Source organism: Coniosporium apollinis (genome assembly GCF_000281105.1).
Source record: "Coniosporium apollinis CBS 100218 chromosome Unknown supercont1.33, whole genome shotgun sequence".
Taxonomy (NCBI): domain Eukaryota; kingdom Fungi; phylum Ascomycota; class Dothideomycetes; genus Coniosporium; species Coniosporium apollinis.
The window spans coordinates 101,826-122,604 of record NW_006913295.1 but is presented as its reverse complement, the minus strand read 5'-3'; the positions used below and the strand labels follow the sequence as shown (position 1 = coordinate 122,604).

General features: G+C 55.0%; 8 protein-coding genes across 8 annotated transcripts; 5 read left to right on the top strand and 3 right to left on the bottom strand.

Annotated features, from left to right (window-relative positions):
* Positions 1 to 2,742: 2,742 nt before the first annotated feature.
* On the top strand, positions 2,743 to 3,473 carry W97_06527 (uncharacterized protein; the record flags this gene model as incomplete). The annotated part of the gene is made up of 2 exons (XM_007784401.1): positions 2,743 to 3,303; positions 3,408 to 3,473. The coding sequence occupies 2 exons, from the start codon at positions 2,743 to 2,745 to the stop codon at positions 3,471 to 3,473; spliced, it is 627 nt and encodes a 208-aa protein (XP_007782591.1).
* Positions 3,474 to 4,032: 559 nt separating this feature from the next.
* On the top strand, positions 4,033 to 5,773 carry W97_06526 (uncharacterized protein; the record flags this gene model as incomplete). Its single annotated transcript, XM_007784400.1, has 4 exons — positions 4,033 to 4,405; positions 4,468 to 5,091; positions 5,125 to 5,191; positions 5,251 to 5,773. The coding sequence occupies 4 exons, from the start codon at positions 4,033 to 4,035 to the stop codon at positions 5,771 to 5,773; spliced, it is 1,587 nt and encodes a 528-aa protein (XP_007782590.1).
* A 614-nt stretch (positions 5,774 to 6,387) lies between these two features.
* W97_06525 (uncharacterized protein) lies at positions 6,388 to 8,145 on the top strand (the record flags this gene model as incomplete). The annotated part of the gene is made up of 5 exons (XM_007784399.1): positions 6,388 to 6,529; positions 6,596 to 7,068; positions 7,117 to 7,547; positions 7,601 to 7,815; positions 7,874 to 8,145. The coding sequence occupies 5 exons, from the start codon at positions 6,388 to 6,390 to the stop codon at positions 8,143 to 8,145; spliced, it is 1,533 nt and encodes a 510-aa protein (XP_007782589.1).
* Positions 8,146 to 10,279: 2,134 nt separating this feature from the next.
* W97_06524 (uncharacterized protein) lies at positions 10,280 to 11,113 on the top strand (the record flags this gene model as incomplete). The annotated part of the gene is made up of 1 exon (XM_007784398.1): positions 10,280 to 11,113. One exon carries the CDS (start codon positions 10,280 to 10,282, stop codon positions 11,111 to 11,113), a length of 834 nt encoding a protein of 277 aa, XP_007782588.1.
* A 276-nt stretch (positions 11,114 to 11,389) lies between these two features.
* Positions 11,390 to 12,544, bottom strand: W97_06523 (uncharacterized protein; the record flags this gene model as incomplete). The annotated part of the gene is made up of 1 exon (XM_007784397.1): positions 11,390 to 12,544. One exon carries the CDS (start codon positions 12,542 to 12,544, stop codon positions 11,390 to 11,392), a length of 1,155 nt encoding a protein of 384 aa, XP_007782587.1.
* A 1,176-nt stretch (positions 12,545 to 13,720) lies between these two features.
* On the top strand, positions 13,721 to 16,005 carry W97_06522 (asparagine synthase (glutamine-hydrolyzing); the record flags this gene model as incomplete). Its single annotated transcript, XM_007784396.1, has 4 exons — positions 13,721 to 13,934; positions 14,002 to 14,808; positions 14,863 to 15,680; positions 15,736 to 16,005. 4 exons carry the CDS (start codon positions 13,721 to 13,723, stop codon positions 16,003 to 16,005), a joined length of 2,109 nt encoding a protein of 702 aa, XP_007782586.1.
* Positions 16,006 to 16,429: 424 nt separating this feature from the next.
* On the bottom strand, positions 16,430 to 17,621 carry W97_06521 (uncharacterized protein; the record flags this gene model as incomplete). Its single annotated transcript, XM_007784395.1, has 2 exons — positions 16,430 to 17,152; positions 17,205 to 17,621. 2 exons carry the CDS (start codon positions 17,619 to 17,621, stop codon positions 16,430 to 16,432), a joined length of 1,140 nt encoding a protein of 379 aa, XP_007782585.1.
* Positions 17,622 to 18,627: 1,006 nt separating this feature from the next.
* On the bottom strand, positions 18,628 to 20,567 carry W97_06520 (uncharacterized protein; the record flags this gene model as incomplete). The annotated part of the gene is made up of 2 exons (XM_007784394.1): positions 18,628 to 19,242; positions 19,323 to 20,567. The coding sequence occupies 2 exons, from the start codon at positions 20,565 to 20,567 to the stop codon at positions 18,628 to 18,630; spliced, it is 1,860 nt and encodes a 619-aa protein (XP_007782584.1).
* Between the last annotated feature and the right edge of the window lie 212 nt (positions 20,568 to 20,779).

The following is a 20,779-nucleotide window of genomic DNA, read 5'->3' as shown; positions in this document are numbered from 1 at the left end:
GTCATTGCCCTGCTGAGTACTCTACGCGCCCAGAGATCCGCCTATCCAGTTTCCCTGTCCTGCTCCATCATGTTCAACACCCCATCGTAATGCGTGTCGATCCAGCGCATCGGCGCGCCAGAACTTACGATCATTGACGCACCGGGTCTGTGGCTTACGCAGATACTGCGTGCTACCCGCCGTCGCGTTTTCGACATGAAGTACTTCGATCAAGACTCGTCCGGAGCACATTGGGCTGCGTGTCCCGCCCATGTGTCCTCCCCGATTTACAACAGAAACCAAAAGCCAATACGAAGCGCAGCATCCCTTAAGAAAGCGAACCCTTTTCGACGCCCCCGTTCCGTATCGTCTTTCCTACGTTTCGTACACCCATCGTGATCTAGAGATATACACAATAGGCAGTACATAACGGACAACGGACTACTCCGCAGAGACATGCACAATGCTGGTCTGGATCTCACATAACTCGCTGTCCATCTCTGTAGGCCACTCTACGCCAAGGGCATGGCTCGAATGTTGTTGGAGTAGCATGCGATTTGCAGCAAGGCCTGAGAGTATTAATGAACTGTCTTCTTGCACGGTATTGGGTATATGATATCGCTTTAGTATGACGCATAGAGACCGCTCCTTAACTGTGCCGTAACATAATACAATCATTTTCGGGTGACCTTGCATGCGCACCGTGTTTGAGCAAATGAAGTAAATCATACAAGATACACAATCGCAGAAGCTCGATGTACGAAGGGTAGTGTCAACAGAACCGCGTCCGCGAGCAATGGTCTGTCCAAGACAGGAAATGCGTTGCATTCGAGAGCTCTTGTGATATCACACATCCAGCCTAGACCCATTCCTTGAGCTGCTGTCTCGAATGGCGCAGTACTGCCATTCTGTTACCCAGGTAGCCGCGCAGTCTGCACCTGCCCGAATATCCGAATCCCTGCTTCCTCTTCCCGCCAATGCGCCCACCATGTCCCTGCTCGGCGCAGCTGCCTGCCGGATGACCAATTGTGCTTCCGAGTGTCCGGACCGCAGCAACATTCGAACCGAACCCGCGAGAGCCGTCGACCGATGCTGGAGAATACGTCAGAGAGAATGTTGTCAAGTGTATTTCGGCGGAGGGAAAGAGAGTGGTACAGTACTTGCAAGGGACTCGCTGGCACGGGTGAGCCAGGCTGACATGGTCTGTAGCACAGATATTCTTTTCCAATCAGGACCCTGACAGACACGCAGATCACTTCAGCCCTATGGCTGACAGCTGCTTAGCGTTAACGTTATTGGAACGTCTTTTCGGCTGCCAGAACATCACTCTTCCAAGCAGTGTGCGATGTGGTATGCCAGCCAACCGCAAGTAATGTGGTCAGGTGTATGATCTAGCAAGGGCGCTTAATGAGAATGAGTATAAGGCCTCATCGAGCGGGCTGCTAAGGCGGTGCCGGCCGTATCAGAGCCCGTATTCATGCCGTATAAGTTGTTGGAGCGTGGAAGAATACTCCGTTCCATATTGTCTCCGATCGCCTACCCAAGTCCTACTTCCCCTTAAGCTCTTAACCATCCCATTGCCCTCTCTCACAATGTGTTCATGTCTTGTAGCGTCGCAAGTGTATCCCCACTCGTTGTCCCGGTCCATCGCCGTTTTACGCGTTCATGGTCCTGTCGCTATCTTCTGCGCCGCATTCCGTATATATCGAAGTGACGTTGCGCTGCGATGAATCGACTCTAGAGCGCGCGCTTCTGTGCGAGTGGTGGTTATGCCGGCTCGTACCATATATTGTCGCTCCGTAATCTGCTCGCTTCAGCTTAGGTAGAGGATCTACTTGCCTTTATCCCAGCATCAGTGAGATCAGGCATACTGCTTTTCTATTACAAGCGGCCGCCGGGGCTGGCGTGGTTTCGTGCCGCCTGCTTCGCTTGACATGGCGAGAAAAGGCACACTCGAGGAAAGCCGGCGATCGAATGGTGTTGCTGGCCTGCTGCAAGATAGGAGAGAAATCACCCAACAACGAGACATAATCTGCTTTCCTCCTGCAGCTTGCTGGCATGACTTGCTTGCCATACTTCGCGATCATCGTCCAGCTACCTGGGCGCTCGTGCCTCTCCATTTGGACCCGCGGAGCACGCCCGGCTCCGGGGTTCTTCCAGTTTCGTCACCATCAGATCATGCGATGCTAAGCGCTTGGCAAGTTTGCACTGTTTGCACCCTCGGAGCAAAGTGTATAAAATTTGCGCCTCCCACCGCCCAACCTTCTCTTCTCCATCTCAAACATTGTACAGTGACACCTCACAGGTGGTTACTTCGACCCACCACCTCCGCCTCGGTCTCTGTCTCGTTCGAGCGCTTCTCCAGCTCGCCTGTACAGTGACGCCTCACAGGTGTTCACTTCGACCCACCACCTCCGCCTCGGTCTCTGTCCTGTTTGAACTCCTATCCACTTCAGTCATTGTACGGTGACACCTCACTTCGACTCACCGCACTCTGCATCAGTCTCTGTCACATCCGAGAAATCGCCTGGCCTCAGCGGCGCCCCACGGGTGTCCGCTTCTCCCTGCCCTTCAACTCAGCTGTTGGACCCTCAGCTGTCGGACGCTCTCATGTCGGACCATCCCACACCGCATCTGACATCACCTGGCCTCAGCGGCGCCCCACGGGTGTCCGCTTCTTCCTCACCTTCACTTCCACAACGTCCAAAGCGTCCCACTGTCTCTCTGGACGACGCTCCCACCACCAAGCGTCCACGGTCGGCCATGTCAATAGCGCCATACACCGCTGAACGCCAGAGGGCCATGGAAGACGGTTACGCCTTGACTGATGAGTACTCGGACGAGAACACCGACGTCGAAGGCGGCTCCTACAGAGAGACGCAGCCTGACTCTGGCGATGGCACGGGCACTGATGGTGACGCCAGTCCTGAGGACGGTGCCGGCATGGATGATGGCATGGGTCCTGGGATCATTGAAGATGATGCCGACGTGGACTATGGCGATGACATCTTCGTTGACTGGTACAACGACCGTAACGTTCGAGCAAAATACGCTCACATAGCTTGGGTGACACTCCGGGCGTACAGGTCAGACTTGCGGCCCTGGACACACACACCACAGCAATGCATATGGGATACGAACAACCCGATGTCAGACGGCTCCCTCTTCGGACAGTGCGTCTTCTTTGCAGACGATTCGGCTCAGACTGCTGCGAGCGTCCGGCGCATAGTCGTGAATGGCCGAAGGAAGAACATGAACATTAACAAGTTTCTGGCGTTCGGCTGCGGGACGGTGTCACTTGCGGAGTGGAGGAGTCTCGTAATGGTAGATGTCTCGACATCCCACCTCTGCCACAACGCTCTTTGTGTCGATCCTGGGCATGTCGCCTTCGAGTCTTTTTCACAGAATTTCAAACGAAACATCTGCAGAAAGAGAGGAGTTTGCTCGTGTGGTCTCTTACCCGGATGTCTTATGGGAGGGATCATTACGCCTAGGCATGCGCAAGCCGGTCTTCAGACAGCACCGAATGTCGTTTACTGTTGCCCCGAGCCGGATTGCTCATGGACATCGAACCATCGTAGGATCCCGGACAAGCATGTCAACTTCCACTGGTTAGCTGCGCACACAACGATAGATGACCCAAGCATTTGTCCGGTCTGTCGTTTTTTCTGTGTCCCAGAGGCTAAGAATGGGAATTATGGAGCGCAGAAAGTCGCTGCTCACGCTCACGTTCACCAAGACTGGCAATCAAAGGCACACAGGTGTAGCACGTGTCGTGCTGGCTATAAGTCTGGACACAGTCTTGCTAAACACTACAACACTCATTGGCGTCATCTTTAGTGTATATAGATAGCTGTTTCTCCTCGTAAACTATGTTGAACAGACTTTGCATGTGATTTCTATCCAAGACTTCTCTCTATGTGCGATCAAGGGACACTTTTTACCTGCCCCGACCCAAAATTCGAGAAACTGGCGTGAACGTGGACTGATTCTGCCTCAATCACACGTACATTGCGTTCACTTGACGACCCATTTCCATTGACAGAATCGGTCATGGTAGACGAAAGCATCAAGCCCGCGGAAAGCGACGCCAGGATCGAACATGTCGCAGAAAAGCAAATCGATCTAGAAGAGCTTGGAGAAACCAGCGGCTATGTCGTTGACCTGGAATTGATAAACACAGTTCCCTCCGCTTATGGACAACTCAAGACCGCAGCCGACGGACGCACCATCTTGATCCCTCAACCAAGCGACGACCCAGACGACCCCTTGAATTGGAGCTGGGCCAGAAAGCATGCCATCCTGTTCACGATTGCCGCAATTGCATTTCTACCGGACTATGGGTCCGCTACAGGCGCTGTGACGTTGCTTCCTCAAGCTCAGATATGGGGAATGAGTGAGGATCATGTCAATCACAGCCAAGTGGGTATGTCGGTGCCTTCCCTCCGCCTACTAATGACCGTGCGATCTCATCTAACAGGGAATCAGGGAATGTATTTATGCTTGGAGCGGGCGGTCTCTTTGTTGTCGCCTTGTCTGCCTATTTCGGACGTCTACCGGTCCTATTCTGGTTCACCGTTACGGCGCTGTGGACAGCGGCTTGGTGTACCGCTGCTACCACTTTCGAGCCCTTCATGGCCGCGCGCATCCTCAATGGCTTCTTCTCGACAGTAGCACAAGGCGGCGGGTTGATGTTCATCAAAGATATGTTCTTCTTCCATGAGCACGCCCGAAAGATCAACATATGGGCTGCGTTTATCATTCTGTCGCCCTACTTTGGGCCTCTCATAGCCGCCTTTATCATCTCAACGCAGAAGTGGCAATGGGCGTTCGGGGTGTACACAATCGGGACAGGCTTGTGCCTGATTGCGGTCGTCATCTTCGTTGATGAAACTTTCTACGATAGAAAGCTGCCGCACGAGCAACGTATACCGAGGAAGAGCAAGCTGCAGAGACTAGTGGGAATTGAGCAGTGGCGCTCAAGACATCAGCGAAGCACTTTCAAGCAGGCTGTCATGCGGCCTGTGAGGGTTATCTGCAAGCCAGTGGTGTTGCTTTCGTCAATCTACTATATGCTAACGTTTGCGTGGGATAAGTCAAGCCTAATGCCAAGTGCGTGATCAAGCCGCTGACTTTTCGTACTAGTAGGTATCAACACGACCCTGGCCATCTTCGTAACACCCTTATACGGCTTTGGACCTCGTCAAGTAGGGTAAGTCTCACTATAGCTAACCACGAAGATATTGCAAAAGCTGAATTTGACTTGCACAGATTCTTCTATTTTACCCCAATAATTGGAGCAATTCTCGGCGAAATCTGCGGACACTGGGTGCATGACAAGGTCGCCAGTATTATTACAAGGCGCAACAAAGGCACCTTTCAGCCAGAGTATCGGCTGGCTACAATCTGGCTATCGACGCCATTCATTCTCACCGGCCTGATCGTGCTGGGGTTCGCGTTGGAAAACGCGTGGCACTACATGGTAGCCGCCGTAGGCTGGGGCCTCTACGTCTTCGGGATCATGATAACAACTGTTGCCATCACCGCTTACAACCTCGATGCGTACCCAGAAGGGAGCGGTGAGGTGGCTGCGTGGATAAACATGGCGCGCACAACAGGCGGATTTATCATATCCTACTTTCAAGTGTCATGGGCGCAGTCGCAGGGGACGAAGCGCAGCTTCGGTATACAAGCAGCAGTCTGTCTCGTGGGCTTCTTTATTGTGGTATTTCTGCAGCTGTATGGCGCTGCGCTGCGGAAGCGAAGCGGACCTCTGCACTTCAAGACAGGCTAGGATGGGCTGCAGGCGACAGGCGGCTCTATCTTTCTATCACATCTCATACTAATCTGCTTGCGGCTAGTTCGTCAGAAGGAACTGCGGCATCTACCGTGAGCTGACTGCATACCAAGAACCAAATCGGAACAACAACCAAATATAAAATTTGGGGGCTCATTTCAGTCCCAACTAAGCCTTCATCCTGGGGTTTAACCTACGAAAACACTATTTGGCTGCATGTGATGCGCTGCTCGCGCGGAGCGTTGGCGTGTAGCTCGCTGCTGGTTGAGAATGCGTCCAGTCGGCAGTCTCAGCCGATGATCAAAGTGAGACAGAACTGTCGAAGAGCAAGGCACATCTGCGGAGGCTCTAGCGGACGCGGCCAAGCGGTACATAGATCCTGCAGGAACGGAATGCCTTATGATGACGACCGCATGTCCGAGCCGGTCGGACAACGCTGTCAGATCCTCTCGTTACTTGAATGGGCACGCTGGAGCAATAGCTTCATGTACAAATGAAGAGAAGCCCCTGATCATTTGAAAGTGAACACCGGACACAAAATCATACGACAACCTTTTACAAAGTTGGCGTTTCAGATATCGCCTGCGGCTCATTATGACCTCTCTGTCTACATGGTCGCTCTTTATCGGGTTTTATGTCTCGTTGACGCTATCTGCAAAGAATACACCAAGCGTCTTGTCATCAGCCGCACAACTAGCGGAAACACTGGAAAGAACGCCATATATCAGTCAACTCTGGAGCTGTACTGCTTGCGTCAGTGATGACTATCTTCCTACCCAAGATGCCTGATCCTAATAACTCGGTTGAGCAAGTGCGCAGGACTATCTCTCCTCTATCCAGGAAAGGTCAATTACTTCAATGATACCGTCTATGCAGAGGAGCAGCTGTACTGGTCTCAGCAACAGCAGCGAACCTTACCTGTATGCCGATTCACGCCCACCCAAGCGTCCGAGGTATCCGCGGCCATTATCTTGGTACGCACTACGAAATGTCATTTCGCAGTCAAGAGCGGAGGACACGCGGCGTTTGCGGGCGCCTCAAATATTCAGGATGGACTTGCCATTGACCTCAGCGGACTCTCAGTCTTGAAACTTTCGAGCAATAACTCAATCTTGTCGGTTGGCCCAGGAAACAGGTGGGAAGACGTCTACTTGTTCCTTGATCCATTTAACCTCTCAGTCATCGGCGGACGTGTTGGTGACATCGGGGTCGGAGGGCTCACGCTCGGCGGCGGCATTTCGTTCTTCTCGCCCTTCCATGGGTGGGCCTGTGACAACGTCGCTAACTACGAAGTATGCACGCTAGTTTCAAAAGGCGTATTCTGTGCTGATAGAAAGCAGGTCGTACTCTCCAACGGCTCTGTAGTCAATGCTAATAGCACGTCGAATCCGGACCTCTATTTTGCCCTGAGAGGCGGAGGAAACAACTTCGGCGTTGTAACCAGATTCGACCTTGAGACGTTCCCGCATGGCGACATGTGGGGGGGCCAAGTATATCATCCTATCCAAACGAACCGCTCACAGTTCGAGGCATACCATTGGTTCGCCGAGAACTTAAATTCAGATCCAAACGGCGCCCTTACCGTTACTGCAGTGGCTGCTCCCGAATACGGCTTCCTGTTCGCGAACAACTACGAGTACGCTCGGCCTGTTGAGAATCCGCCTATATTTGACAATTTCACCTCCATCACGAACTTCTCATCCACGATACGGATAACGCGCCTGCCTGATCTTGTCGAAGAGCTGAAGGACGCGCAAGACTACGGCTTCAGGTACCTAAATCTCGTCCGTAACACTACAATTAATCGCTAAGTGTGCGCTGCAGGCAGATGTATATCACCGCGACATTCAAGAACGACGTACAGTTGATGAGCGACATCTTCGACATGTGGCATGCGGCCGTCGACCCTATTTTTACGGAGGTTGCAGGCTTGGTCGCTGCTCTGGTCTTCCAGCCCGTAACTCCGAGGGTCATCGAGAAGTTTGGCAAGAATGGCGGGAACGCGCTTGGTATCAACCCGGACGATGGATCGCTTACGAGTGCGTTATACGCTGCCTTCGTTGGTGGAGCTTCTTACTAATTGCTGGTACTCCGTAGTTTGTTTGATGCTCTTTCAATGGAGCAACCAGAACAACGATACCTTCATCATCAACACGCTGGAAAGTATTGTCAGCCGAGCGAACACGATCGCTAAATCCCGCGGCCTCTACCACCGATATGTCTATCAAAACTATGCGTACATCAGCCAAGATGTGTTTGCAGGGTACGGACCGGAAAATAAAGCTCGGCTGCTTGAGATCCAACAAGCCTATGACCCTGAGAAAGTCTTCATGGATTTGCAACCGGGCTACTTCAAGTTGAGAGAGTAGGCACGCGGATCATGCCTTGAACTTTGATGAGCCCTAAAGCTTCTACGGCGGAGTCAATTGTTGCGGGTTCGAGGAAATAGAAGAGCCTTCGCTGCACACGTGTAGAGGTCAAGCTGTGTATCGTACGTGCCACTGAAGCTTTGCATCACACTATTGTGGGCTGACTATCTCGGCTTAAGTGTCTTCAGAAACAGGACAATTCACTCAAGACAACGATAGCAGCTTATCCAGTTAAATAAACTTTGACTAAGATATGGCGTAATTGCTTCCGAAGGATTCTTCCCCCCATCAACTTCCGCGCTGTTCGAAACACGGTCGCATCTAGGACAGTACGATCATGATCAAAGTTCGCCGTCATAAGCAATCTGCCACCGTCATGCCTTGTCGTAACACCATTGGTCCACAGGATACTCGGAGGTGTTTTGTGGACCATGGAGCCTTCAAATTCAAAGCGTACGGGCCAATGCCATAGCCACGGTAATCGGGACTGTGCGGTGAGGTTGTCCGGCTAAGACCGCTCGAACTACCATGTCGCAACTCTTCTCATGCACTTTCTCGCCTGATAGTAATGCTTGAGGGCGCCGTGCGGATACAAGCGCAATCGTAGGGATTGAGCCTGGGACGGAGGATTCACGGCCAGCGATGGCCATTTTTCGCCGTTTTGCGTCGTATTGAGTCAAGTCGCCTGAGCAGGGTCGGCTCTGTCGCCAGATACCTCAATGTTCTCGCACATGATAGTCTAAGACTACACCAAGGGCCAAGGCACGTATAGAGCCCATGGAGCGGAAAACTTGTTCCAGCTACAAGGTAGGTGTTGTGTGTCTCACAGCTCTCGTTCCATGAAACAAAACTAGCCGAGCGAATGCAGCCTGAGCCTCAAAAAGCGGAGTGCATGCCAAGGCGCGGGACGGCTATCACCGCTGACTACTTTACAAGGGGCTCAAGAGCGGACTAGTAGCGTTCCCGAGAAGCGAGGTAGCTTTTGCTCGGCTCATCCGCAGAGAGATACAAGACTAGCCGGGGGGCTCACCGACCCGCTCCTGGTGCACTCTTGCGAATCCAGGTACACCCCAGGCAAAGTATCAAAAATATCCGGACAGGTTCGCACGGATCTCCGCTAAACAGTGTCCGAACACTTCTGGTACGTTGCCTGATCGATCTTCATTTCTGGGTCAAGCGAAGGCTTGCACGCCTTGAACGCCACAAGACAGGGCGAGGCTGTCGAAACTCGTTCTAGATGCCGAAGGCGCGGCCTCGAACTTGCAGCACTCTGTTGTTTACACACATGCTTTCGTCGTCCGACAGTGCGACCGCTCGGGGCGCTGAAACCGATGGGCAGTAATGTTGGAATAGGGACAGAAATACGACCTCATTCTGAAATTTGGCAGGACCGAAGAACTGGCCAGGAAGCTTAAGAACGAGATGTTGTCCGCGATCTAATGCCTTTGACAAGTCACTGCAGGACTATCCGTACTTCTGAGGGGATCAAAGCACCCAATTGTCAATGCAATTCTGATACCAGGATCACAAGATATTAGGTAAGGCTCGGGATGGAAAGATCAACCCGTGGAGCTTCAGGCGGATACTCATAATGAGGATCCCTTACCTCCTCAACTTCTGCTAGCATGTATACTCACTTTAGTATGATCTTTGCATGCTGGTAGTATTTTCGGTACCTGAAACCATGCGGGGTAATCCCGATCTATTTATACGCCACCTGGCCGCGTCCGACGGGTCATCTGCAGGTGGCTTTCTCATGATACAAACAATCTTCTTGAGCAATCATTGGCTTGAAACGCCAAGAAGACACGATAGATGCCCTTGTAACCATTTAGCTCTCGATCCGGTGGAGTGATATTGCCTAAGGCTTCCTGCAGACCACCCATCGGATGCGGCCAGGTATTGTATCAGATGCGCCCAGAATGGGCTTTACAGGTGTAGGATACAAGGGTCTGCCATGAACGGGCTGAATAAGGACTCGGAGTAGCAGAGAAAGCACCAAGCTGGTGCCTACTGCTCGCCTGACCCCTTTTATTCAAAAGGCTGGTATCCTTTTACTCATATCTTGCTTCCTCTTTCTTCATCCACCAAGGTATCATTCCTTCTCTTTGTTCTTCAGCCTCATTGATCCACCATGAAGATCACCGCTGTATCTCACCTGCTCTCCCTCACGGCTACACTCCTCACCTGGGGCTCCCCCCTCGTTGCTGGCGGACCCACACCCCCTAGCCTCGCCGCCCGCGACGACGCCATCAGGCGATTTGAGTCGCGCTTCATCGATGAATCCAGTACCAGGTACGAGCATAGCAACATGACAGTCAAGCTAGTTGGCTACAAGAAGATCATCATGACGCCCGACGCCCGCGCGGACTTGGAGGAAAACATCCGACAGCGTCCGGACGAGTGGGAGGCTTTCACCAACGCCTACTACGACCCTCACGAGAAGACGATGCGCATCTACTTCCCTGTCGAAGGCGCGCTTCTGTACCACCACGGGGAACTCATCGAGGCGAGCTCGCTGGGCGAGTATCCCCACGAGATGATCGGCGGTGACTGTGCCGTCGTTGGGAGGTATCAAACGGACCAGGTCACCGGCCTTGCCTGGAACAAGATCAAGGACGGCATCATCCACCTCGACGAGCCGAGCCTGCCGGTGCGGCAGTACGGCAACATCTTCGTGTACGACCTCGGGTGGCGCGAGGGCGGCCATGACCACCATCGCGGCAGGAAACGAGCGGAGGGGCATGGGGGCTCGTGCAAGCAGAACCACGGGGGGAAGGTCTGCTCGCAGGTGTATAAAATCAACCATGGCCGCTGCCCTCGTGATTACAGCGGTTGCATAGATTACAACGGCTGGCCGAAGAAGGATTGCAACAATCATAGCAACAAGTGGGCCTTCCCCGGCAGCGACTGCTTCACGTCCGTGGCTAGGGGGCATTGCTGGAGTGAGATTCCGGATAAACGATAAATAGTCAGGCAACGTGGACACGGAAAGCAAGGAGAAGAGAAAGAAAAAGAGAACGAGAATGATCACAGGCAAGGGGAGAAGGGGAATAGTTTGCTGGAATATCAGCATAGTTGGAAGCATGTAGAGTAGTGTTGTCAGCTGATTGGTCATGGATCAATTTACCTAGGTAGTCTAAAGCGCTTCAACGAGCGTCGCGACTTTAGCCGTGCCAAGACTTTGGCTGCTCTTCCCAGATTCAATATCATTACTCTGGCGCACTAAGGCATGCAGCTCATCTCAGTCGATGAACAAGACCTCAGGATAAGCACCGCTCGGCCCAGCCAACAATCCCTCCCTCTTTCTCTTCAGCGCGAAATCAAAGAAAGCAGCCACATAGGCCCCCAAGATCTGCACAACCCTCTCCCCCTTCAAGTTTCCCAGAAGAGAGGATAGCTGAGGCGGCACGACTTCCGCGAACCCCAAAACATCTCTCAACAACGGCAAGTCAGTAAAAGTCAGATGAGCACTATCCACCAACTCCAGCTCCTTAACCCACTCCCCGCGACGCTCCATCACATCCTTGAACGAGGCCCAGGTTGTGTCAGTGCTGCTGTTGTGCCCGCCCGCACCCCACAGCAAGAACGGCCTGTCAAGACCCGCAGTGGCAGCGTCGCTACCGACCTGCCCGTCCAGGGTCACGCCGGCGCGGATGCGCTCGTCCTCATACATGGCCGCAGCCGCGACGGCGCCGCCTAGCGAGTGGCCGAACATGCCCACTCTCCCCTTCTTCACCGCGTGGGAGCCGTGAGGGGCCAGGGTATCGAGGATGAAGCGGACGTCGGCCACGCGAACAGTCGCGACCTTCAGCACGATCTCGTCGGTGAGGTTGACGGGTAGGGCGCTCGTGATAAGCGAGCCGTCAGGAAACTCGACCACGTCCGCGTCGTAAGGATGGTCGATCGTCAGCACCGTGTAGCCCTGGCTGGCGACCTGGGAGGCGATGGCTGAGTAGAAGAGACGGCTCAAGCCCAGGCCGGGCGAGAAGAACAGAGTGGGGTGGGAGTTGCGGGACCAGTCGGCGTGCGGATGTGTCTTTGGGTGCTTGGCATCGCAGCAGAGCTGGAGATGGAGGGAACCGAAAGTGCCTGGAGGGATGGGGATGCCGAGTCTGGCATATGCGGCGTCTTGAAAGGCGGCGGTGCCGGGGGGCATATATGGTACTGGGCAGGTGCTGCGGCATTGACGAGGCGGAACCGGATTAAAGCGCGAGACCATGAGTCGGCGGGTGTGCGTGCTGTTCCATGGATCCACTCGGGAAGAGTCGACGAGCTCGGCGGTGTCGAGACTTACGCTGAACGGACCTGTGAGCGGAGGAAGAAGGACAGAGGCATTGACGAGGGTCGGAAGAAACAGAGAACCAATAGTGATGATGGAGATGAGGAGGTGAGACATGCTGGCTTTGTGGGACTGTGACTATAGGACGGAGATGGGAATGATACAGAACGGGGCCACTCGAAGAGCTTTATAAAGGCGATGGCGCATCAAGCATCGATGATTGAACAGAGCCACCACCATTCGTAACGACACGCACCAGCCAAGACACTGGCGTTTAGCTGAATCTATCACGCTCCTACGGCCGTGGAGTAAATCCACACTCATGCGCCGTATTCCGGTGAGACAGCATTGACATCTCACTATCTCGCAACGGTTACAAGCGACTGCACAGCCCCACCGTGCGAATCTGTATGCTGCTTGCGGCCGGAGAGGATGATTGCGGAGCATTAACTCGGCGCGTCGGACGGTACCTGCCCACGTATCGTGCCCTACCCTTTTCGGGGATGCGCCCGTAACAAGGCTTCGTGTTCGCAAACTTGGCAGTCAGCATAAACGCGGGGAATCAGCCTTGCCGCGCAACCTTCCCTTGCTTGAAGCCGTGAACCTTGAAGATTGCGGCTGACGAACCGGGGGCAACCAAGGAACCAGCTGCAAACTCAGCACGTTTATCGCATGCAACGCTGTTGGTCGTTGCTGATGCCGTAAGCCGTTACTGCTGATGTTAGGGACGCATCACCGTTCTTGCAATTGGCCTATGTTTGTCCATCATTCCAGATGTTTGTCTGCATTACCGGAATGACAGACGTGGAGTTTGCTCGGCTATGTCCCGTTTGAACAGCATCAGGTGTCCCCAAGATCCCAGCGGCTGGTTTGGTGATCTTGAGAAGCGCTATCCGCACTTCTGTGAGCTGCCACGACTGTCAAACGTTCGTGTCCATACGCCTAGAGGACAATCGTCAGGGATCGCGTTGTACCGCGAGTGCTGGAGCATGCTTGTGGTCGAGGAAGAGGTAGAGGGTAGAGGTTGTTTGTCAAGCCAAGCAAAGTCACGAGACTTCTCCGTTAGCATCCCGGTTACTGATAAGGTTGTTTAGCGGGCGATAAGGTGACGCGAAAAGCAATCAAGCCATCGTCATCAGATGCTATCGCATATCGACCTCGGACCTGTGCCTGCATCCGCCGGGACCCATTAATCTGTACGCCGATGCCATCAAGCTTTATATCCCCGTCCAGGGCCGCTATCACAATGCCAGCTTTCCCATCCCACAGCTTCACCACGAAGCTTGAGACACCATGTGCGGCATCAGCTGTATTCTCGGCTTGGAAGGTCAAGCGGCCCACCCCTCACCTAGCGAGCACATCAATGGTGTTAATGGCCAAGTCGTGAATGGCGAGGTTGATTGTAAAAGACTGGAGTTGGAGAGAGAACTTGATGCCAGCCTGGAACTCATCAAACACCGCGGCCCCGACTCCCGCGGCCACTGGATCAGCCCCGACAACCGCGTGGGTACTCTGGCTACTTACCCTCCCTCTCCCCACTACCCCAGCGCAAGCCCACTAACACCTATACACAGCACTCGGCCACGTCCGCCTAGCAATCAACGACCTCACCCCCGACGGCGCCCAGCCCTTCCACGACGACGAAGACACCATCCATGCTGTCGTCAACGGCGAGCTCTACGACCACGAAGCCATACGCGCCGACCTCGCCACAAAGACGAGCTACAAATTCAAGGGCAGGAGCGACTGCGAGATCGTCATCGCGCTGTACAAGTACTACGGGCTGAGCTTCCTGTCGCACCTCCGCGGCGAGTTCGCGCTGTGTTTGTATGACAGCCGGACGCAGTTCTTCGTTGCGGCGAGGGACCGGTATGGGATTAAGCCGCTGTTCTGGACAAGGCAGGATGGGAGGCTGCTTGTGGCTGCGGAGGCGAAGGCGTTTTTGCCGCTGGGATGGAGGCCGGAGTGGGATGTTAAGAGCTTGCTGGATGCGGGCTGGAACCATGATGAAAGGACGCTGTTCAAGGGCGTTGCGAAGATTCGGCCGGGCCATTACTTGACGTGTCAGAGCTCGGGGCATATCGAGCAGAGGCAGTATTGGGACATTGACTATCCAGATAAGCGAATACCGGACCTGAGGTCTGAGGAGGAGATGATTGAAGGAGTTCGACAGCGCTTGCTAGACGCTATCCGGGTTCGGCTGCGCGCCGATGTCCCGGTCGGTGTGTATCTGAGCGGCGGTATTGACTCTTCTGCGATAGCGGGTATGGTGACACACCTGGTCGAGGAGCAAGGCGAAAAGATGGGCAATGATAAGGAGACTGAACGGGTGAGCTGCTTCAGCATCGCCTTCGACGAAGACAGCGGCTTCGATGAATCCTGTGAGCTCCTCATCATGCACATCCGGTACCCCTGATCCCTGACAACCCTCACAGCGATCGCAAACCGCACCGCCGACTTCCTCGGCGTCAAGTACTACAAGAAACACATGTCCGAAGCCGCCCTCGCCGAGCGCTTCGAAGACGCAACCTGGCACTGCGAGCACCACAACCCGGACCTCAACTTCGTCGGCAAATACGCCCTCTCCGAAGTGCCCCGCGAAGTCGGCTTCAAAGTCGTCCTCACGGGCGAAGGCGCCGACGAGTCCTTCGGCGGCTATCCCGTCTACCTGCCGGACTACCTGCGCGAGCCCGACCGGTCCTTCCCCTCAAACCCTCTATCGGAAGAGGAGCGGCTCAGGCAGCTCGAGCAGACCGAGATCGCCGCGACGGAGTATTACAGCAGCGTAGGCGCCGACGCCTCGAACCGCGGGCCCTCGCTGGCCCGCCGCATGCTCAACAACATCACGACCGTCTCCTCCATGGCCGCCTTCTCGCTGACCGTCTACGCGCCCTGGACGGCCTGCTACGGCGCGTGCGACGCGCAGCAGACGATCGCCAACAGCGCCGACGGCACCAAGCGCGACCTCATAGCAACGAGGTGGCATCCGCTGCACGCGGCGCAGTACGTGTGGTCCAAGGGCCACCTCGCGAACATCTTCCTCACGTGTCTGGGCGACCGGACCGAGATGGCGCACTCGATTGAGGCGAGGACGCCGTTTCTGGACCACGTGCTGGCCGAGTATGTCAACGGGTTGCCGCCGAGTGTCAAGATTCGGTGGGATGCGGGGGAGAAGCGGTTCACGGAGAAGTGGATCTTGAGGGAGGCGTGTAGGCCGTTCATCACGAGGGAGCTGTACGAGAGGAAGAAACATGTGGGTCGTGGCGCTCCGTTGTGGACATGTGATCAGTGCTAATGTAGTCTGCCAGCCCTATTCGGCGCCGACGACCTATCCGACTGGCGGTCCCCTGCATAAACTCCTCTCCGGGCTCATAACGCGGGAGAATGTGGAGAGTCTTGGGTTTGTGGATTGGAGCAAGGCTGAAGGGCTGGTGGAAAGAGCGTTCATGCAGGATGAGCCGTTGGCGATGCGCTTTGCTTTCACGATCGCCCAGTGGATCGTCATCTCCCAGCGTTTTGGCGTTCGCAAAGCCGAACCGCCGGTGGGGTGGAAGGAAGGTGTGGGTATAATGAGCTGACACGGGTTGAAGACTTAGAGAGAAGACGTGATGTGCAACGATTTCCTGATGTTACATAGCCGTAGAGGAGGCAATTTTCCCACCGGTAGATCTCCATTAGCATAGGCGGAGGAGCCACCATTATGCAACCAAGCCCTGTGTCACCCGCTATCATTCACCGACTTCGCCAGCCAGAGGACGCTCAAAGCAAGTATCCCAGTCGCAGAAACTCCACCAAATGTAGCAACACGGTGTCAGAAAATGCCGCAGCGCAGTAACAACATCCTCACCCTTGAACATCCCCACCCTTGAAGCGCGAGTTGACAGAAATCGGCTCGTGTGCTTCGCTCCAGAAGATCAACGCACTCTCCGCGTCTGCCCAAAATCATCGACCGTTCCACTCTCGGCCCCAGTCACGACGCCCTTTCGAGATGTGTTCTGACAATCACAGCATCCCCGTCAAGTCCGCGAGGAACTCTTCCTCCGCCTGCCTCGCCTTCTCGAGATCCATGTCATGCGACGAGCCCGGATAGTACCATCGCGCGTCCGCTGCCGCGACCAGACGGCCCTGCGCCTCTTCAGTAAACTCGATCAAGTCGATGGCAGCATCCCTGCGGCCTTTCTGCCGGCCCACATCTTCAAGCCAGTAGTGCGCTTCGCGGTAGAAATGGCGAGCTATCCGTGACGTGGTGCGGCCCCATGAGATAGCGCCACGACCGAGGCGTATCCGCTTGAGACTCGTGCAGCCGATCAGCAGCGTGAATGCGGAATGGTTGCAGTGTTTGTGCATGCTGCGGCCGTGGATCATGTTCTCGAGCGTGATGCTCTTGACAAGGGGTCGGGCGCTGCCGATCTGGGCTAGGAAGGAGTATAGGCCGTAGGCATCGATGAAGATAAGGGGCTGGCTGTACAGAACCGATGCAGCTTCCTGATAGACTTGGCGGTTCGTGGCGAGAAGCGCAGGTAAGAAGGAAGCCCGTTTACTGCGATCGTTCGGTGCTTGTAACATAGCAACGCGACGAGAAGCTCTTGTCTTGGCCTCGATGCGGATATCGTTCTCAGTGGTGAGGGTGTAGGCGTAGATGGTGTTTCGGATCTCGGCCGGAAGCAAGAGGAACGGAAACGGTTTCGGCTCGTTCCGTTTCTTTGGGCTGGAGACTTTGCGCTTCTACGAGGAAATAACCATTAGATTTGATGAAAGAACAGAGAGGACGCCATACCTTTGAGGTGCGCACAGCACCCTCCTCGTCTTCCACTTCATCGGACGAGTCAGCTAGATCATGCTCAAAATCTTCGTCGTCGAAGCCCGGATAGTCGGCGATGGTGTAGCGCCGCTTGGTTGCAACGCGTGTTGGGCGGTTGGACTTGGGCGTTGGAGTTGTGGCATCGGTCACATTCCCTGCTGATGGAGTGCCGTCGGATCCGAGAACGTCCCTGGCTGCTGGAGTGCTCTCTGTTGCTGGAGCGTCTTTGCCTGATGCAGCGGCTTTGCCCGATAGAGCGCCTCCGACTGATGAAACGGCTCCGGCTGAGACAGCGATTGCGGCTGCGAGAGTGTCTTTGGCTCCTGGCGCAGCAGCCCTCTTTCGCTTCATTCCGGCCGTGGTGGACTTTGCCTTCCTTGGTACTGTACGCATGATGTAGTCACTGCCTTGGATGAGGCTCGTCGATGGCAACACGTGCGCGGATCTTGTCGCAGACAGAGCAGTGCTTGTGGTGGGAAAAGTCCTGAGTTGGAAGAGACGACTAGGTAGCCGAGACCATGCGTGACCAGTGAAACTGAAGAGGTGAGGAAGAAATGGGAGCTAGAAGCTGTGACGTAATCTTGTTAGGTGAAAGACCAAACAGCAGACGACCAGCTCGAATGGTTGTGAGTGAGAGAGGCAAGAAACAGAGGAGAGAAAGATCTTTTGAACATTCGATGACCGTCCAGATGTGACGCGAAGGCGACACGATATCCCGTGATGCGGCGTGGCTGCCTGAACGCTACTTCGACGCCGGCTCCAGGCTGCAATATCGCTTGTCCCAGGCTGTCGGTAGATGTGAAGTCAAGCGTGGGGCTTCAATGCTTCTAAGACGGTGCAGTAGCTTGTGGGCAAGGCTGCAACGCAACCCCAGCCGCCCAAGAGCCGCTCTCACACGTGCGCGCCGGCAGCGACCAGCGAGATTTCTTCATGAGTCGTGCTTCCCACCTAAAGATTCATTATCGCAAGTGGATCATCGGACCCTCTGGCGATGCACAATGGCCATCGCTGTTGCGAGTACAGTCAGGCCAACCCTACTCAAGAAGAGGTCTCGTTCCCGTAATTGCGTTTTCTCGCACACGTCACGTGGATGACGGCAAACCACTCAAGAACGAAACGCACCTACCATAGGCGCGCGCTTGGTCACATTTCAACTTGAGCAAGTGCTGTTGGATATTATGCGGCCGGCAATGCTGGTATATTCGGACGGCATAGCGGTATCGTACACGTGCTCCAATATCTAACGAACCCGCACCGCCCTATAAAGTACAACGAACTTGAAAGCTAGGCTGTAGGTGACTCCGCAGCCTCAACAATGCAAAGCCGACGCTCCTCAGACGCAAACCCAAAGAGTGGAAAAAGTAGCTGTACACCCACATCACCACCGCCACCAACCTGCTCACGCAGCCTTCGATCTCCCACTACCAAACCAACTCGTAAACCCACTCTTCATACTTTTCAGCTGCTCCTCCTGCGCCTTCTTCTCCTCCATCTCCATCTCCTTGAGCCACTTCTCCCCATTCTCCCTAATCTCCTTCTCCATCGCCTCGTACTGTTTCTGGCCGCGCTCCCTAATCTGATCACTCAGCATTTTGCCCTGCTCAAACCCTTCCGCCGCGCTCTGATCCCCTATCACCAGCCCCCCCGCCTGCGCGCCGGCTTGCGGCTTCATGCCCAGCGCGCCAAGCAGCCAGCCCGTGCCGCTGTGCTTCGGCCGCTTCGCCTTTTCCTCAGCCAAGGCTTTCTGGAATGCTTCCCGCGCCTTGGCTTCACGGCGCGCGAATTCCTGCGCGATGGGTTTCCCTTCGAAGGATTTGATGACGGTGCGCACGTCGGCGATGCCCATGGTGGCGATGTATTCAAGCAAGGGGATCAGGGCGACGAGGTCTTTGTTCGCGGGCTCGCCTTTCCAGGGCGGGAGGATGATGGAGTTTTCGGGCTGGAGCTTCGCGTGCGAGGGTTTGGTGTCGATGAGGATTACTTTTGAGAGGTCGCGGTTGAGGTAGGATAGGTCCTGTAGGTGGAAAATTTAGCATATGATTGACTTGGGTGAAGATGCAGGAGTTGTGAAGAGAAACATGGCGGCTGACGTACCTTTATGTACTCGCCCTTCTCGTACTTTGTGGCTTCTCGGAAGAGCGGCCACATGATGATGTGGAAGGGGTCGAGTTTGCGGATAATCGGGTCGGCGGATGCAGATGGCAGGCTGGTGAAGATGACGAGTTCGTAGTACTGGCTCAGGTAGCGCAGGAAGTAGTCGATGCCGGGCCGCTTGGCTGTCCGCCAGCCATGCTCTCGCGTCCACTCGCTGTGTACCATCAAGTCCTCCAAGCTCAGTACTAGGGTGTATGGCGGCGCGGGGTCCACCGCAGGAAGTAGCTTGGGGAACGTGGGCTCGGTGTAGTAGCCCATTTGTCCCGATAGCCTCGCGGTTGCCCGCTGGTAGATGGAGGACGGACTCCATCCTGACGGAATATCTGGGTACGCGTTCTTTTCAGCTTCGTCTTCCCACTCCCTTCCAAGGTATAGCGTTCCAGTAACGGCAGCAAGGGCCATGGCTGCGTAGCTGTAGTTTGCGATCCGATTCCTGCGTCGATCACTCGAGGTCTCGTATGCGGACTTGGGAAGCTCGCCGGTGCCACGGCCGCCACTCCCAGCGGAGGCCGGTTCCCGCGGGTCGTCGGTGAGATTGACGTCGTTTCCTGGGGCTTTGGACACCGATGGTGGCTCTTCTGGCGCAACTGGCTTGAGGAATTCGGCTTCGAATGTAGATGGGATGCCCTGACGGAGATCCGGCAGGGGTTGACTTGGTCGTGGTGTGTCTTCTAGCGATGGCTCAACAGGTGGTACGGCTCCTACTGGCTCTTGTGAAGATGCTGTATCTGCCTGGGCGTTCTGGGGAGTGTCAGAAGGTGGAGGCATTTCTATGGGTTGCTGGTTCGTTGGAGGGGGCATGGCGATGATAACAGGCTCAGAAGGTGCCTGGGGCTCCGTCGTGCTCTCGACATTGTCGCTGGTGCTGAACCCCGTCTGTTCTGGTGAAGCAGGCGCATCGGTTGTAGGCGTCGCGGAGCTTGATGCTGCTCCGCTGCCAGCTGCCGCGGCGCCGGCTGCCGCAAACTTTATGGGGTCATTCCGCTTCCAAGTGAGGTCCTTTGGTACCTCTGGGCCTCTAGAAGGTCGTACGTTCGGCGAAGATTTGGGCGGTGACGGCTTCTTGGCAGGAGGTTGCTGCTTGTTGAGCTTGAAGGTTCGTATAGACTGAGCGGTGGCAGCTCGTGTCGCGGGGAAGGCGAGGGCGCGTGGGACGAGAAGACGAGAAGCTGCACGCGCGAGCATTCTCGGCAGAGGAGGAGGAACAAGGTGTAGAGGGTATAATGAGCGGAAAGAAGGCTTGTATGGACAATTACAGTGCGGATGGCCGGTAGAGACGCCTCCAGACGTAATTTCCATCTGCCGAGGATCTACCGGCGCATTCTGTCGTGAAGCTGGGTGAAGTGTCGGATGTCAGTCTTGATTCACGGATCAAACACTTGGGAAGGAAATCCTCA